This window comes from Rhinopithecus roxellana, chromosome 17 (genome assembly GCF_007565055.1).
Source record: "Rhinopithecus roxellana isolate Shanxi Qingling chromosome 17, ASM756505v1, whole genome shotgun sequence".
Classification (NCBI taxonomy): Eukaryota; Metazoa; Chordata; class Mammalia; order Primates; family Cercopithecidae; genus Rhinopithecus; species Rhinopithecus roxellana.
The window spans coordinates 87,680,126-87,698,334 of record NC_044565.1 but is presented as its reverse complement, the minus strand read 5'-3'; the positions used below and the strand labels follow the sequence as shown (position 1 = coordinate 87,698,334).

The 18,209-nt window shown below is 48.4% G+C and overlaps 2 protein-coding genes across 3 annotated transcripts in view; one reads left to right on the top strand and one right to left on the bottom strand.

Annotated features, from left to right (window-relative positions):
* ASAP2 (ArfGAP with SH3 domain, ankyrin repeat and PH domain 2) overlaps positions 1-18,209 on the bottom strand; it is a 203,414-nt gene that overhangs the window by 92,062 nt on the left and 93,143 nt on the right. The gene's annotated exons all lie outside the window — the stretch shown is intronic.
* LOC115894162 (NADH dehydrogenase [ubiquinone] 1 beta subcomplex subunit 4-like) lies at positions 9,312-9,757 on the top strand. The gene has a single exon (XM_030920481.1). The coding sequence runs from the start codon at positions 9,312-9,314 to the stop codon at positions 9,699-9,701; it is 390 nt and encodes a 129-aa protein (XP_030776341.1). The 3' UTR covers positions 9,702-9,757.

The following is an 18,209-nucleotide window of genomic DNA, read 5'->3' as shown; positions in this document are numbered from 1 at the left end:
TGGATGTGTGGGGGGGGTGTGATTGTGAGGGTGTAAGGGTGAGCATGGATACGGGTGTGAATGCATGGGGTGTGTGTTGAGTGTGGTTGAGAGTGTGTGGATGTGAGTGGGTGAATGCATGGGGTGTGAGTGTGGTTGTGAGAGTGTGTGTATTGAGTGTGGATGTGATTGGGAGTGATTGCATGTGTTGTGTGTTCAGAGTGGTTGTATGAGTGTGGATATGAGTGGGTGTGATTGTGTGGGGGGCATGTGAGTGTGAGGGTGTGACTGTGAGAGTAAGGGTGTGATTGTGAGGAGGTGTGTGATTGTGGGGGGGGTGTGGGTGGGTGTGTGAGTGAGGGTGTGTGTTGCGGCATGTTGCTAGGGAAAGAAGATAAATGGGAACAGGAAGGCCAAGAGCCTTGGTACCCCCATTCTTCTCCCTGAAGCAAGAAGGCAGGAGAGTGGGGACACACACTGTCGGCATGGATTAAACTGGGTGGAAGGGAAGCCTCCTAACCAACAGGCACATGAGTAGCAAGCAAGTCTCCATGACGGCAGTTCAAATGCGACTCAACTTGAGATGCAAAGCTTCAGTAAGGAAGAGCCTTCAGGTACAGACCCAGAGCCCTGAGCCTGAAAAGATTCCCTCCCTCAAGTGGAAAATGAGCTCGAAACCCACTTTCACACTTCCCAGGCTTGGAGCACTCCCCTGAATCAATCCAATGGCCAGTTCCCACTGCTGGGCCCCTGTGGCTTCTGTGACACTCTGGGCTCCTAGATTACAGGCCCAGAGAAGGAGAAGGCCAAGAGGAGGGACTTGGGGCCTTGTGTATTCATTCATACCATTGAGCAAAGGAAAGCTTTATTTCTAGTATAATTACCTTAAATAGGAAGATAAAATGGCACCACTTATAAGGCAATATGGGATCCGATTTTTATACACTATTCAGTGTACTACACTTTTTTTTCTTTTTTTGAAACATGGTCTCACTGTGGCACCCAGGTTGGAGGGCACTTCAGCCTCAACTTCCTGAGCTCAGGGGATCCTCCCATGTTAGCCTCCTGAGTAGCTGGGCCTATAGGCACGGGCCACCAGGCTTGGCTAATTTTTTGTGTGTATTTTTTGTAGACAGGGTTTCACTGTGTTGCTCAGGCTAGTCTTGAACTCCTGGACTTATGAGATTCGCCCTCCTCGGCCTCCCAAAGTGCTGAGATTACAGGCACAAGCTACCGTGCCTGGCCTAAATTTTCCATTAGAAATAGAAATGTACTTGGAAAACACTGGTAAGGTGTGTAATAACATCTGCATCCACAGCCAATTCTGCCAAATAAATGATCAATTAATGACTGTCATTTCAGAAATAACCTTTTTGGGGAACTTCTGCCTTAGGATTAAACAACTCAACATTTGTCATGTACCTGGCCTTCCTCCAAGGTACAATGTCATCAGCTATGACTTGCTAAGATCAGCCTCAAGCATTAAATTTTTAAATCCTGAAAAGCACAGTTTAAGAAGACGTTCCTTCCGGGACGACCGGATGGAACAAGGACAAACAGAAGGCCATGCTGATGAGTAACCTACAACAGCAAGCACACCTAGATTTCCACTGTCATTGTCAGCCTTGGCAGCCAGACAGGTGAGTGAGGAATGCAACTCCGTCACAGTCCCTGCCTCCAGGGGCCACATTTCCCTCTACTTGCAAGGACACTTGCAGACAGTCCCAAGTACCCAAGAATGGAGCCAGCTCTGTTTCCTCCAACGCTCTTCCTTCCTACAAAGTCCTCCCTCCCACCCTCCTCACTTGCTCGATACCCAAGAGTCATCTCTGACCCCGCTGCTGCCACCCAGCCGTGCGGCACGCTTCTCAACAAATTCCAGGTCTTAACCCTACATACGCAGACCCGTCTTCCAACATCCCCTCCATGCCATTCTCACATCCACTGCCTCAGCTGGGCCTCACTGCTCCTTCTCGGAAATAAGGCTATGGCATCCCCTGCTCCCTGCCACCGCCTCCTAGCCTCTGCCTGCCCCAATCCCTCCTTCAGAGCTCTGGCAAGCTTCTCTGGGGTTGTGCCCCTAATAAAGACTAAACTACTTATTCCTGCCTTTCACACTCTCCATAATCCATCCTTATTTGCCACGTTTCATCTTCATCTTTCTCCAAACTGAACTCTCTCCTTCCCTGATTCTATGCATGTGCTCAATTTGTTCTATTCGACGGAAACGTCTTCCCTATCCCTGCTGTGTTCAAAGCCTTCTCATCCATCAGAAGTTACTCAAATGTCACCTTCTCTACTAAGCAACCCCAGCAGAATGTGATCCCTCCCCCTCCCCCAAATCCTCCAATATTTTCTTTTTTTTTTTTTTTTTTTTTTTTGAGATGGAGTCTCACCCAGTCTGGAGTGCCGTGGTGAGATCTCGGCTCACTGCAACCTCCACTTCCCAGGTTCAAGTGATCCTCCCGCCTCAGACTCCTGAGTTGCTGGGATTACAAGCACCCACCACTATGCCTGGCAACTTTTTGTATTTTTAGTAGAGACGGGGTTTCATCATGTTGATCAGGCTGGTCTCAAACTCCTGACCTCAGGTGATCCACCTGCCTCGGCCTCCCAAAGAGCTGTGATTACAGGTATGAGCCACTGCGCCCAGCCCCTTTTCTAAATGTTTTAAGGCACTTGGCAGGCTCTTCCCTGCATTCATCTTAGTGATCTCACACCCTAAGTTCTAAAGGGTGGTATCCACCTTTATTATATTTTATGTTTCCCAGAGCTCTCAGCACGGGGCTTGGCATAGAACAGAGGCTTGAAAAATATTGATGGAAGAAATCAGTATACTGAAATATTTTCCTGAGCATCGAACACATAAAAGACAGAATCTACAGGGGCTTCAGATAAAATGTTAGTTCTATTAACACCTTTAAACCAAACATAATACAGCAAATGCATGTGTGAATTCATTCACTCAAGTGTGTTTATTGAGCACCTATTTTGCAGACAGCAACAGTAGGTAAATTTACAAAGGAGGCTGGGTGTGGTGGCTCATATTGGTAATTCCAGCACTTTGGGAGGCCGAGGCAGGCAGATCACCTGAGGTCAGGAGTTTGAGACCAGCCTGACCAATATGGCAAAACCCCATCTCTACTAAAAATACAAAAATGAGCCAGGCGAGGTGGCACGTGCCTGTAATCCTAGCTACTTGGGAGGCTGAGGCAGGAGAATCGCTTGAACCCAGGAGGCAGAGGTTGCAGTGAGCCGAGAGGGCACCACTGCACTCCAGCCTAGGTGACAGAGTGAGACTGTCTCAGAAAAAAAAAAAAATTTTTTACAAAGGTAAATGAAACACGATACCTGCCCTTTCAGAGGAAGAATTATATACATACACACCACGAATGTAAAATTCTAAGAATACCACATAGTAGCATATTTTACACTGTACAGATACCAATGGCTCCTCATTGATGAACGAAAGGTGAGAAAACAGTGACTTAGGTTTTAGGTGGTCAGGCCAGCTGGCCTGGTCTTGGGAAGAAGGAAGGGTAACTGTCCCAGTGCTCACTGCCCACTCAGCTACACGATCACACAAAACCACAATCAAGAGTCACCGGCACAGGTCAGTTTGGTCCTGAACCCCGCCTGGCTGGGAGCCAACCCGTGCCATCTAGAACAAGGCACGTGCAAAAAAGGTGGCAGCCTATAGGGGAGGATTAGAGTTGCTGGCAGGCAGGCAGGCGGGGGGAGCCTGAGTCAACGGCACCAGAACCATCCAGGGATAAGGTGGTTGGGGGGAAGAAAGTTAAAGTGCCTACAAGTTAAAATTCGTATTTCTAAAGAGAATCTTAGGTTTTTCATGAAGGGAGAGTGTACATATGAGTGAGTGGGAAAAACAAGCTTCTCTGCAGCAGAGAAAAAGAAATTCATCATAATGTGGTTTATCCATCTATTTTGAGATTATTCATTATTTAATTCCAGTAAGAACTTAGGTGCTGATAATAGATTAGGGTGAAAAGAGGTCAACTATGCCTTGGGACCTACAGCAAAACATTCAAGTGGAGAAGAGTGAACACTGCAAGGACATGCAGACCCACTTGGCCAGCTTGCTTTTGGTCTTCGTTCATTTCAGCAGTGACCTCTGGATGCTGGGCACGAGGCCCACAGCCTGGGGGGCAATGAGACACTCAACAACTAACTACAGCTTTTTTTTTTTTTTTTTTTTTTTTTTAAAGACACAGTTTCACTCTGTTGCCCAGGCGGGAGTGCAGTAGCACGATCTTGGCTCACTGCAACCTCCGCCTCCCGGGTTCAAGTGATTCCTTGCCTCAGCCTCCCGAGTAGCTGGGATTACAGGCACATGCCACCCTGCCCAGCTAATTTTTGTATTATTAGTAGAGACGGAGTTTCACCATGTTGGCCAGGCTCCAAGGACAGCTCTGATGACCACTATAAGGGAGCCACATGTGGCCGGAGTAGTGGCAGGAGAGGGGGGGTGTACGGATGAGTTACGAAGCAAAAACAAGCAAGCGAGGACCTCAGTCCTCATAGAGCCTCTCCCCGTGGGTGAACAGGGGAGACACGCCACATGTTTGGGTAAGTAAACTACCAAGTGAAAACTCTGAGAGCCAGGAATGAGATGCCATGCAACTTCCATGAAGAGAACATTATTTCTAGCCTGGATACCAGGGAAATCTCTGTTTAGCAGCGGATGTGAGACAGACCTTCAAAAGATGGGGCATTGTGAGGTGGGGGCAGGGGTAGGTTGGGCAAAAGGAACGGCGTGGAGGGTGGTCACAGTGCTGCTGTGGACCCTGCCAGCCGCGGCAGTCAAGGAGTCAGCAGAAAGCAGCAGCTGGAGAGAAAGAAGCCTGGTGCCAGGTCAATGAGGGGGATTCTGGCTTCATTCACAGTTTTTCTCTTTGGAATTATTTAAATTATCAAAATTAGGAAACTATTACTTTTCTAATCAGAAAATAAATTATTATAATAGAGACAGAAAAGTAGATCAATGGTTGCCTGGAGTGGAGGGGAAGATGGGATTAACTGTACAAGAACATGAGGGCCCTTAAGGGGAGAAGAAAATGTCCTAAAACAGATTTAAGGTGACGGTTGCACCACTTGGTAAAGTTACTGGAAATCACTGATGTGTACACTTGAAATGGGCAATTTTTATAACATGTAAAATATGCCTCACCAAAGGTGTTTACTTTTTAAAGAAAATCTCACAAATATCAATAGAATCCCCATCAATGGCTTCACTAATAAAGCTTCCAGACTCCTGGACATCAGCCTGTTTGCCTCTGCCTTTCCACGCTCGGTGTATGCAACCCACACAGCACACACGCCTCGTGGCTCAGGGAGAATTTCCCAGGACACGGCCACCACTCTGGTCTCTGTCTGGGCCAGAGAACAAGTGCATGGGAGCCGGACGCCCTTCTCGGCAGATGTGCCCTGCAGCCTGAGTGTCGGGCAGGCTCTGGGCTTCCTCCATGTGTCTGGCAGCCTCAGGTCCACAGCCGAATGAGCCATCCTCGAGTTCTGGCCAGGAGAGATGAAAACCACAGCCAGAAGATGATTACACATCCCTTGTGCTCAGGCAGCTCCAGTCTCAATTTATGAGTAATGACATTTTCATGCTCTATGGGAAGAATTACATTATCCCTGGGTAACCCAACCAGAATATTTTCCTTAGCACCGAGAAAGCATGGGGCTTTCTCATGTTTTGACTCACTTTTAACAAATATACTATGTAAAATGGCTTTTTAAAACATCGAGTGCAACCTGAATACAAATTGTTAATCTTAATCACTGCTATTAACTTTGGACCAACAAGCAGGCAATTTTTTTTTTTTTTTTGGAGATGGGGTCTCTCTCGCCCAGGATGGAACGCAGTGAGGCTCCAGTGATCCTCCCACCTCTGCCTCCCGAGTAGCTGGGACCACAGGCATGAGACACCATGCCTGGCTAATTTTTTTATTTTTATTTGTTTGTAGAGACGGGGTCTCGCCATGTTGCCAAAGCTGGTCTCAAACTTCTGGGCTCAAGCAATCTATTCACCTCAGCCCCCTAAAGTGCTGAGATTATAGGCATGAACCACCACACCCAGCCCAGGCAATCTTTCAAATAACAATCCTCCCTTTCCCCATCCCCCCGCAGCCCCATTCCTGTCTTAGTTTTTCCCTGGAGTTCACTTGGATACGTCTGACAAGGTGAGTAAGTAGTCAAAGGTCTGTGATCTCACAAGTAGAAATAAAATGATTTAGTCAGTGGGACAGGCAGTAAACAAGGCTATAAGACATAAAGAACAAAATCATTATGCTAATGTCACAGCTGATGAGCAAACAAAGATAGGCCAGAAGGCACAGAGAGGGGAACAGAGCCAGTCAAACAGTCATCTCTTCACAATGTCCTTCCTAATATATTTTTTTTTTTGGTGGGGTGGGGGATGGTGGTGGTGGGGATCTTAAAACTCATTGCCTCTAGCTCTGTCACTTCCCACTTTCCCCCATCTCCCAGTTCACAGGCCACCCTCTCTGTTCTCTGGCCGCTGACCAACAGGCGCTGATCCAGCCGAAGTGTGGAGGTGCAGCCCCACCCCAGGGAGCTGCAGTGCTGCCTTCTCTTTGACTTAGGCAGTGAGTCATTCTGCTTTGCCAAATGATCTTGCCCAAAAGGATCCATCTAGAAGCCTGAAGCTAGACAGGATTCTTACCTTATAGCTATTTTTAAGGAGCAGCCAAAGGTCACTGGGCAGAATCTTTCCAGTTCTAGCCTCATGGGTCTAAAAAATAACAGGTCTTCCCAGGGCTCACCTCCAAAACCCTTAACAGAGTCCGACTCTTTTCGAGGACAATCAGCTTTTCCTTTAAAAGGCCATTCTATCACCATGTAATATAAAACATGGCCAAAGGATCTTACCTGAGGCTTGCCTGCGTCATGTCACTTATCTGAATATGCCCGGTTTATGAGAAACCCGAGAGGTAGAAAAGACGCTTTGAGATGTGGGGAGTTTTTAACTCGAGCAAATGCTGCTCAGTCATAGAGTTAAACAGTAAAAAGCACGGCCTCAAAGAAAGCAAACCACCTATTCACCTGCACAGGCCAGGCAACACCTTGTCTAAGGGTGGGCAGCTGCAGAAAGGCCTCACACCTCACTGTATCAGTTAAGGGCATTCTTAGCAGTGACTGCAGCATTAACAAGGATATGCAAGTGTGAACCAGCCTTCCAGTGCTGGAAGCTTCCAGCCACTTCCAGGAACAAGAGTGCACGGCCTAGGACATGTGTGTGAGGCAGGCGTTAAAGAGGGGAAAGTGGGCTTTAGACCTGTGATGTCCCACAGGATAGACACTAGCTACATGCCCCTCTTCACATTTAAATTGATTAAACTTAAAGGAAGTTAAAAATGGAGTTCCTCAGTTGCACTAGCCACATATCAAATGCAACAGTCACATGTGGCTAGAGACTTGTTAGTAAGGCAGATATACAGCATTCCCATCAATGCAAACAGTTCTACTGGGCACCAACACTTTGAACAAATGGCTTTTGAAAAGTTTTAAGCAGCTTTAGTGAAGTGTCATGGATAGACAGTAAACCACATGCATTTAAAGTACGACTTGATATGCCATGATACACGGATACTCCTATGAAGCTATCACCAAAATCCAGACTGCCAAAGTATCCTCTCACCCCGAGAGGATGTTTCCTTGTGCTCCTTTTGCAACTCCAGCTCCTTACTCCCAAGTCTCTGGCAACCCCGATCTGCTTCTTTGCCACAGAACACTGCATTTTCTGGAATTTTAGATACGGTATCTGGAATCATCCAGCGTGTATGCTTTTTCATCTGGCTTCCTGCATAATGATTTTGGGACTGAGCATAATGACTTTGCAATTCATTCACGTAGTTGCATATACCAGTAGTTCACTTCTTTTTCTTGGCCAGCACTGTTCCATCATATGGCTCCACTGCTATCTAGCCAGACACCTGTTGATGGACGTTTGAGTCATTTCCAGTTTGGGGGATACTATGGGTATCACAAATAAAGATGTTGTTTCCAGTTTGGGGGATACTATGGGTATCACAAATAAAGATGTCGTTTCCAGTATGGGGGATACTACGGGTATCACAAATAAAGATGTCGTTTCCAGTTTGGGGGATACTACGGGTATCACAAATAAGGATGTCGTTTCCAGTTTGGGGGATACCACGGGTATCACAAATAAGGATGTCGTTTCCAGTTTGGGGGATACTACGGGTATCACAAATAAAGACGCCATGATCGTTTGTGGGATGGGGACTCTTTCAAACACTGTCAAACAGGCCTCGTTATAAGGTGGCCTTGGAGCAGACTGCAAAGGAGGTGGGCAGAGAGCTACGTGAGGACCTGGGGGAAGTGCCCTCTGGGCCAAGGGGACTCTAACACAAAGGTCCTGGGGCAGGAGTATGCCTGGCAGGTTCTGTTCTTTCTAAAGGCTGCTTATATGAAAGAACGGGTATCCAGGCAGAAAGTATTTTTGAGAAGCACAAGGTATTGAGTAAAACAGCCTGAATAAACCATCAAACGACACAGGGCCATTTCATCCCATTTAACCCATACAATTACTCTGAGAAATAAGTGTCGTGACCCCCATTTTGCAGGTATGGCAACAGAGGCTTGAGTGCTCCACGTTGCCTCCAAATCACGCAACTATTAGCAGCAGAGTTGGCTAGAACTGTGAAGCCAGAGCTCTTCCTATCAGCTCACTATTAAAGACAGCTGGACTTAAACTCCTGCTGTCACAGGGCAAGATGGTTTACACTTGCCAGGCCAGGCTAAGCTAAGCTGGGGCTGGGCACCTGCTGCCATCCTAGGTGCTGTCTCCATCAAAAAGCCCTCCTATTCCCTTTGACACAGAGCAGCCCATCAGGTACACACCAGGGAACTCTAAAGAGGAAACTCACTGATGTGGTTTGGGTCTGTGTCCCCGCTCAAACCTCATGTCGAATTGTAATCCCCAGTGTCGGAGCTGGGGCCTCGGTCACGGTGGTGAAGTTCTCATGACTGGTTTAGCACCATGCCCCTTGGTACTGTGTAGCAAGTGAGTTTAAAAGTGTGTGGCACCTCCCGCCTCATTCTTGCCCCTGCCCGCGGCCATGTGAAGTGCTGGCTCCCCCTTCACCTTTCGCCATGACTGGAAGCTTCCTGAGGCCTCCCCAGAAGCCAAGCAGAGCAGATGCTGCCATGCTTCCTCTACAGCTTGTGGAACCACGAGTCAATTAAACCTCTCTCTCTCTCTCTCTCTCTCTCTCTCTATATATATATGTTACCCAGTCTCAGCAGTTGTGCCCTGGGTTGCCAAGATGTCATTCTCAAACTATAAGTCGTCGCCCCTGGCCGCTCTGCCCGAGACCCTCGACCCAGCTGAATATGACACATCTCCGGAAACCCGGCGGGCGCAAGCCGAGCGGTTGGCCATAAGAGCCCGGCTGAAACGAGAGTACCTGCTTCAGTACAACGATCCCAACCGCCGAGGGCTCATCGAAAATCCTGCCTTGCTTCGTTGGACCTATGCAAGAACAACAAATGTCTATCCTAATTTCAGACCCACTCCTAAAAACTCACTCATGGGAGCTCTGTTTGGAATCGGGCCCCTCATCTTCCTGTATTGTATTATCAAAACTGACAGGGATAGGAAAGAAAAACTTATCCGGAAAGGAAAATTGGATCGAACATTTCAGCTCTCATGTTAAGTCTGGCAATGATGACTATATGTATTCCTGCCTAAATAAATCGTCTATTAATCATTTAAAAAAAAAAATTACCCAGTCTCAGACATTTCTTTACAGCAGTGCAGGAACTGACCAATACAATCATCTAGGCCACTTTCATTTTTGGTGTAAGTGAACAGATCCCCTGGGCCACAGTATTGCCTTGAAGTCTATCATACACACATGCATGATGCACACACTCCCGTCTATGCACTCTCAGAGGGCCCTCCTGAACAGTTGCACCCAGCCCGCCCCTGGCAGCAGAGTCGCTGATTGTTTAATTAAAAAGGACAGGGGGAGCCCATGCTGATCCGAAGTGTTTAACACAAACTGAAAGATGAAAACCAACCAGCTGGCAAAAACACATTGGCAACTTTCACACCAGAACAAGGAAGAAAATTGCTGACCTGGTTTCCGCTCTTAATGCCGCTGCTGTGGCAGTCAACAGCTCTGATCTTTCAGGCTCTAAGTGGAGAGAAAACTGGGCCCTCTGCCCCCTTCTCCACTAGAATAAACAAAGAGCTTGGACACGTCAGTGGGCCACCAACAACCGCGCGGACACCCACTGAAGGCCGGTTCTGGAAGCCGGAGGGCAGCACTGGAGAACCCAGGACTCAGGCACCCAAAACTACTTCTAAAACCGGATGATGGTAAAACGTTTGCTGAAGCCATCAACCAGAAATGAAAGTACTTTTTCAAAGGCATTACCTCCAAGAATCCAGGCTTAGGAAGTAGCTCTGACCTCCGCAGGACCTGGGGCACGCAAAGTCTCCATCTCACCAAGGGCGAGAGTCGGAAGCACTGGACCGAGGCTGTCCTCGGGGCAGCGGTTCTCAGTGTGGCTCCCGACCAGCAAGGCCAGCATGACTAGGAACAGGAAATGCAAAACCCTGGGCCCTACCCCAGGCCTGTGGAATCAGAAACTCTTGGGGGAGTCCAACAGGTGTGGTCTAACAAGCCATGCAGGTGATGCTGATGCACCCCAGCTGAAGAGCCACAACCCTGCAGGTGAGGTGTGGAGGTTGGGGCTGTGCGTTTCTAACAATTCCGGTGCTGCTGGTGCAGCTGGCCCAGGGGCCGCACTTGGAGGACCTCTGCTCCAGGGCAGTGCTGCTCAGGCTTGACTGCCTGCTATTGCCTGGAGCTCCTACACACTAAGACTCTGGCTTCGCAGGCCTTGGGGAGGCTGGAATTCTAAGAAGCCCCAAGCGATTCCAGTGATGCTCTGTGGGTGCCCGGCCAGGGCTCCTGTGGCACCAATGGTACAAACCCTGCCCACATGCCTTCTAAGCTAGAACCTGGAGTATATGAGCACTGATGTGGGGTGCCAGGCTTCAGATTGTAAGCAATGATTACCAAAGAGCTGAAAGTTCCCAAAGAAAGGGGAATGCAAACAAGCACATGCTGAATTTCTATCAATTCGCTGACAATTCCCTCAGTGAGCCAGGGGCAGAGGCTTGACTCCTGGCTGGGCCCATCATCCCGAGGACAAAGGGGCACAGGGTCTCTACAGCTCACAGCCCCCCATTTTCCTTCTCATCAACCTTGAGCTTCCAGTTCCTTCCCTGGGGCCCGGAAACAGGCTCGAGCCCCTCTCACCCTAGGAACCCTTCCCACCTGGCTTTCCTCTTTCATTATCAACCTTTTTTAGAACAGCGAACACCTGTGGTCCCTATCCCTCCACCTGCAGCAGCCGCCTTCTGCCTTTAAGAAAGTCTGGGAAACGTCCATGAGGCCCTCTCAGGCACCCAAGCCAACAGGGCTGCTCTTCTGCACCCCTGCTGCGGATGTGGCTCCTGACCTCCTTCACTCACACCCCCGACTACTACAGTCCTCCTACCTGTTATCTATCTATTCCCTACAGCCCTACCAGGCCGTATCTCCACCCCCAGTACTACAACCCTCCACTTGGTATTACACCCTCCTACAGCGCTCCCACTCCTTCTCTACACCCCTAGACCCCTCCACCAATATCTACACCCCACTACTCCAGCCTCTCTACCAATATCTATACCCCACTACTCCAGCCCCTCTACCAATATCTATATCCCACTACCACAACCCCCTGCACCAATATCTATACCCCACTACTCCAGCCCCTTCACCAATATTTATACCCCATTACAACCCCTCCATCAACACCTACACCCCACTACTCCAGCCCCTCTACCAATATCTACACCTCACTATTACAGCCCCTCCATCAACACCTACACCCCACTACTCCAGCCCCGCTACCAATATTTACACCCCACTATTACAGCCCCTCCATCAACACCTACATCCCACTACTCCAGCCCCTCTACCAATATCTACACCCCACTATTACAGCCCCTCCATCAACACCTACACCCTACTACTCCAGCCCTTCCATCAATAGCTACACCCCACTATTATAGCCCCTCCACCAACACCTACATCCCACTACTCCAGCCCCTCCACCAATATCTACACCCCACTACTCCAGCCCCTCCACCAATATCTATACCCCACTATTACAGCTCCTCCACCAATATCTATACCCCACTACTCCAGCCCCTTCACCAATATCTACACCCCACTGTTACAGCCCCTCCACCAATATCTATACCCCACTACTCCAGCCCTTCCACCAATATCTATACCCCACTATTGCAGCCCCTCCACCAATATCTATACCCCACTACTCCAGCCCTTCCACCAATATCTATACCCCACTATTACAGCCCGTCCACCAATATCTACACCCCACTACTCCAGCCCTTCCACCAATATCTATACCCCACTATTACAGCCCCTCCACCAATATCTATACCCCACTACTCCAGCCCTTCCACCAATATCTATACCCCACTATTGCAGCCCCTCCACCAATATCTATACCCCACTATTGCAGCCCCTCCACCAATATCTACACCCCACTACTCCAGCCCCTTCACCAATATGTACAGCCCACTATTACAGCCCCTCCAATATCTATACCCCACTACTCCAGCCCTTCCACCAATATCTATACCCCACTATTACAGCCCGTCCACCAATATCTACACCCCACTACTCCAGCCCCTTCACCAATATCTATACCCCACTATTAAAGCCCGTCCACCAACATCTACACCCCACTACTCCAGCCCCTTCACCAATATCTACACCCCACTATTACAGCCCCTCCACCAATATCTACACCCCACTACTCCAGCCCCTCCACCAATATCTATACCCCACTATTGCAGCCCCTCCACCAATATCTATACCCCACTACTCCAGCCCCTTCACCAATATATATACCCCACGATTGCAGCCCCTCCACCCATATCTATACCCCACTATTACAGCCCCTCCACCAATATCTATACCCCACTACTCCAGCCCTTCCACCAATATCTATACCCCACTACTCCAGCTCCTTCACCAATATCTACACCCCACTATTACAGCCCCTCCACCAATATCTATACCCCACTACTCCAGCCCCTCCACCAATATCTATACCCCACTATTGCAGCCCCTCCACCAATATCTATACCCCACTATTGCAGCCCGTCCACCAATATCTATACCCCACTACTCCAGCCCCTTCACCAATATCTATACCCCACTATTGCAGCCCCTCCACCAATATCTATACCCCACTATTACAGCCCCTCCACCAATATCTATACCCCACTATTGCAGCCCCTCCACCAATATCTATACCCCACTACTCCAGCCCCTTCACCAATATCTATACCCCACTACTCCAGCCCCTCCACCAATATCTACATCCCACTACTCCAGTCCCTCTACCAATATCTATACCCCACTATTACAGCCCGTCCACCAATATCTACACCCCACTACTCCAGCCCCTCCACCAATATTTACATCCCACTATTACAACCTCCTCCACCAATATCTACACCCCACTATTACAGCCCTTCCACCAATATTTACACCCCACTATTACAACCTCCTCCACCAATATCTACACCCCACTATTACAGCCCTTCCACCAATATCTACACCCCACTATTACAACCTCCTCCACCAATATCTACACCCCACTATTACAGCCCCTCCACCAATATCTGAACTTCACCACTCCAGCCTCTCCAACAAGATCTATACTCCCTCTCCACCCTGTACCTACACTCCCACGACTACAGCCCTCCCACCTGTATACATCCCCCTACAGCCCTCCCACCTGTATCTATACCCCCTTACAGCCCCTCCACCCCATATCTACACCCCCACAGCCCTTCCACCCCCTATCTACATCCCCACTATAGCCATTCCACACAGTACCTTGCAGATTTGGCAAACAATTTCTTTTTTAAGTTTGAGGTAACCTATATCATGGCAGTTGTCCCTTTAATAGCCAGCAATTGAGAAAACACAATGACAAAAAGAAAAACAGCCGGGCGCGGTGGCTCAAGCCTGTAATCCCAGCACTTTGGGAGGCCGAGACAGGCGGATCACGAGGTCAGGAGATCGAGACCATCCTGGCTAACACGGTGAAACCCCGTCTCTACTAAAAACTACAAAAAACTAGCCGGGCGGGGTAGCGGCGCCTGTAGTCCCAGCTACACGGGAGGCTGAGGCAGGAGAATGGCATGAACCTGGGAGGCGGAGCTTTGCAGTGAGCTGAGATCCGGCCACAGCACTCCAGCCCGGGTGACAGAGCGAGACTCCGTCTCAAAAAAAAAAAAAAAAAAAAAAAAAGAAAAACAAACCGTTTTAGGTTCATTAATACTTTCAGACAGAAACAGTGTGTCCTACACACATTTGAGAATTGTGAAGACACTGATTTCTAAACCTTGCAAGCAGGCTTGTGTGCAGAAGGACAAGTGCCATAGCGCAGTGCCCCTCCACCCACAGGGATCCAAGGAACCAGGGACCCAGGGTTCGGGGCGGCGAGTCACTGCTCCCTGCTTCCAATGCTGTACCCTCAGGGCTCCGCAGGCTGCCAGTGGCCATCCCGGCACAGGCTGTCTTCTAATAAAAGCATTTGTGTCCCCTGCCCAGGCAGGAGTTGCCCGAGGTCACCAACACATGGACAGTACCCAGCAGGTGCCCAGTCCTTGTCTCCGTGAGCTCACCCTCCCGCGTCCAAGGACTCACCACCCTATCTTTGCCCACTATGTATGGCTTTTCCCACTTTCTCTGTGTGGGGTTACAGTATCGTAGCATTCCCTCCCAACCCCAAAAAGCAACAGTATCCAAGTCCAATGGAAACCTATTCTGTGGCTATGCCACAACCAAAATGAAGATATCTGATGCCAGTCTTATTTGTTCATCGTCTCGATCAAACAACGTGCTTTTGTTTTTGGTTAGAGATTTGTGAGTATAGAACACAGCTTAGCGTTGAAGTCTTCTGGGTCTTAGATAAGGAATTTCCAACTATAAGTGAGGCCATACTAAAATCTAAATGGCAGAGGTTTCTAGGGGCCTAAAGTGACTGTCAGCAACTCCATCATGGTACTCTCTCTCCCTTCCTCACTCAAAGCCAGCCCTAGCCCTCAAGCCCGACTCACTCGAAGCCTATGGACTCCTAATTCGCACACGAATCTAACAAGCCACACAAGTCATCTTGTTCTTCAGTTCGCAGCACTGTAAAACAGAGACGTTAGAGGCACCCAAGCACTGATAGCAGGAAAAAGGGCAACCAATAGAAAAAGTGTCAGAATATTAAAAAGCAAATGTCAGAAATGGACACCTAATAACAGTACAGGACTAATCCAAGGGCAGATATTCCCATGTACCCCAAGCCACTGATGATGTCTCTAGATTTCAGCATAGTCCATTAGTTTATGTCCAAAACAGTGACTTAAATCTTCCCCCTAGAAAGATGATATGATCATTGCTCTTGTTTAATTAAAAAAAAAAGTAAGACATTTAAGAATCTAAGATATTTTCGGCCGGGCGCGGTGGCTCAAGCCTGTAATCCCAGCACTTTGGGAGGCCGAGACGAGCGGATCACGAGGTCAGGAGATCGAGACCATCCTGGCTAACATGGTGAAACCCCGTCTCTACTAAAAAAAATACAAAAAACTAGCCGGGCGAAGTGGCGGGCGCCTGTAGTCCCAGCTACTCGGGAGGCTGAGGCAGGAGAATGGCGTGAACCCAGGAGGCAGAGCTTGCAGTGAGCCGAGATTGCGCCACTGCACTCCAGTCTGGGCGACAGAGCGAGACTCCGCCTCAAAAAAAAAAAAAGATATTTTCATAGGAGAAAGTCTATGGAAGTACTGAGGGTGAGGACCTCTGGTAGCAAGATGTCTACACTGAATGATGAGACAAGCCTTACTAATACTAATACAAGCCTTACTAATCAGCTCACACTCAACCTAAGCCTGACAGCGCCGGGCAGAGTCCTGCTGTACTAGTACCAATGCAGCCAGGCCAGGATGCCCATCTGCCAGGTGCAGTACATAGGACAAAGCCACAAACTACCACTAATCCCAACAGAACCTTACTCACTCCCTAGTAAGGTTAGCTATAATGTCTTCTGGCCAAGTGTGGTGGCTCACACCTGTAATCCCAGCACTTTGGGAGGCCCAGGCAGGTGGATCACTTGAGGTCAGGAGTTCGAGACCAGCCTGGCCAACATGGAGAAACCCTGTCTGTACTAAAAATACAAAACTTAGCTGGGTGTGGTGGCTCGTGCCTATAATCCCAGCTACTTGGGAAGCTGAGGCACAAGAATGGCTGGAACCCGGGAGGCGGAGGCTGCAGTGAGCCAAGATCGCGCCACTGCATTCTAGCCTGGGCGACACAGTGAGACTCTGTCTAAAAATAAATAAAATAAAATAAAATAAAATAAAATAAAATAAAATAAAATAAAATAAAATAAAAAGTTGGCCAGGAGTGGTGGCTCATGCCTGTAATCCCAGCACTTTGGGAGGCCGAGGTGGGCGGATCATGAGGTCAGGAGTTCAAGACCAGCCTAGTGAATATGGTGAAACCCCATCTCTGCTAAAAATATAAAAATTAGCCAGGCATGGTGGCACGCATCTGTAGTCCCAGCTACTCGGGAGGCTGAGGCAGAAGGATCGCCTGAACCCGCGAGGCAGAGGTTGCAGTGAGATAAGATTACACCACTGCACTCCAGCCTGGGTGACAGAGTGAGACTCCGTCTCAAAAATAAGTCTTCTAACTCACATCATCTGTGTTTAAAAAATAAAAAAAAAAGATGACTGATAAGCATGTTGCTTGGTAGAGCTTTCCATTTCCTCTATCAACGTGGGTGAGGGACAACTCCTTAGCCCAGGGTCACCTCAGATCTCATGCTGCAACTCTGTTCTCTCATCAGCACCCACCGGCCACTGCTTTCAACAGATGCTGATCTTCACGTAGAGCGGGCTCTGCAGACCGTGAGGACATCTTTCACTAACGATCCTCTAACACTGGAGACAGAGACTACATATCTGTAACGAACCTTTCAGAAACCGGCCCTGAAATGCAGCCTTTCATTAGAGAGCCACTTCTCAGCACAGAGGTGGCCCTTGGAGTCTTTTCAGGATTCTCACATCCATCTGGGAAGAGGAAAAGAAGTCCTGAAACCGGGCAGACTTCATAAGCACTTTATTTTCACACATGTCACATTTCTGGAGCCGCCTGGTTTTCCCTTTCATCCTGCATCACTGCAGAGAAAATTCACAGACTTCTGCAGGTGAGAATCTCACCTATTAGTAAGAAAATCTTGCTTTATATTAAGCTGGCATTTCTCTGGAGATCTTCCAACTGCTTTACAAACATTCTTTCACGCCTCCAAGCAGGTAGGTGGTAATTGTTATTCTTTCTGGACAAGAGGTAGCACTGTGAGTCTTAGCCGGACAGAACTGAAATGTTTTTAAAAGCCCGAGGGAAAGTAAAAGCAAGGCTTGGAAAATATGAGATAAGACAGATGTGACCAAAAATAGGAAGAAGAATGGTATACAAAATTCCAAAAAAGGAGACTTCTCCTATAATCCACTCCCCGTCTACCCAGCTTTGCAGGAGCCGCCACTTGGCCTTCCTCTGGCTGTGCAGCTTCCACACAGGCTCTGGCCTGGAAAATCAGGCGTGGTGAGTGCTAATTTTGGCTCAAATAAGAAATTTTCTCTCTCTTTGATCTTTGCCAGGAAATAGGATCAACAATCCGACTTCCATAAAGTGCAAGCTGAAACTTGAACCCTTATGATCAGTCAAGAAGGTGATAAGAGGCTGTGGTTCCTTTAAATGTCACAATGACAACAACATGGGTTTGGAGTGTTAATACCTGGGTTTGAATCCCAACTCTGTCCCTCACTAGCTAAGGGCCCTGTAAGTGACTGTGTGCCTTAAGATGATGGTAATACAAACTATCCTGCACAGCTGCCAAGTGGAATAAATGAAACAGAGTATCCTTCATGCATAGCCCAGTGATTGCTACACCCTGGGTGCTCATCAAATCACTGCCACGGATACCTTTATTGATACCTTTACTCACTGTAGAAAGCTGGACAGCAACTAGGACCTGCAGTGATGTGTGAAGCATTAAAAACTGGCAAAGTC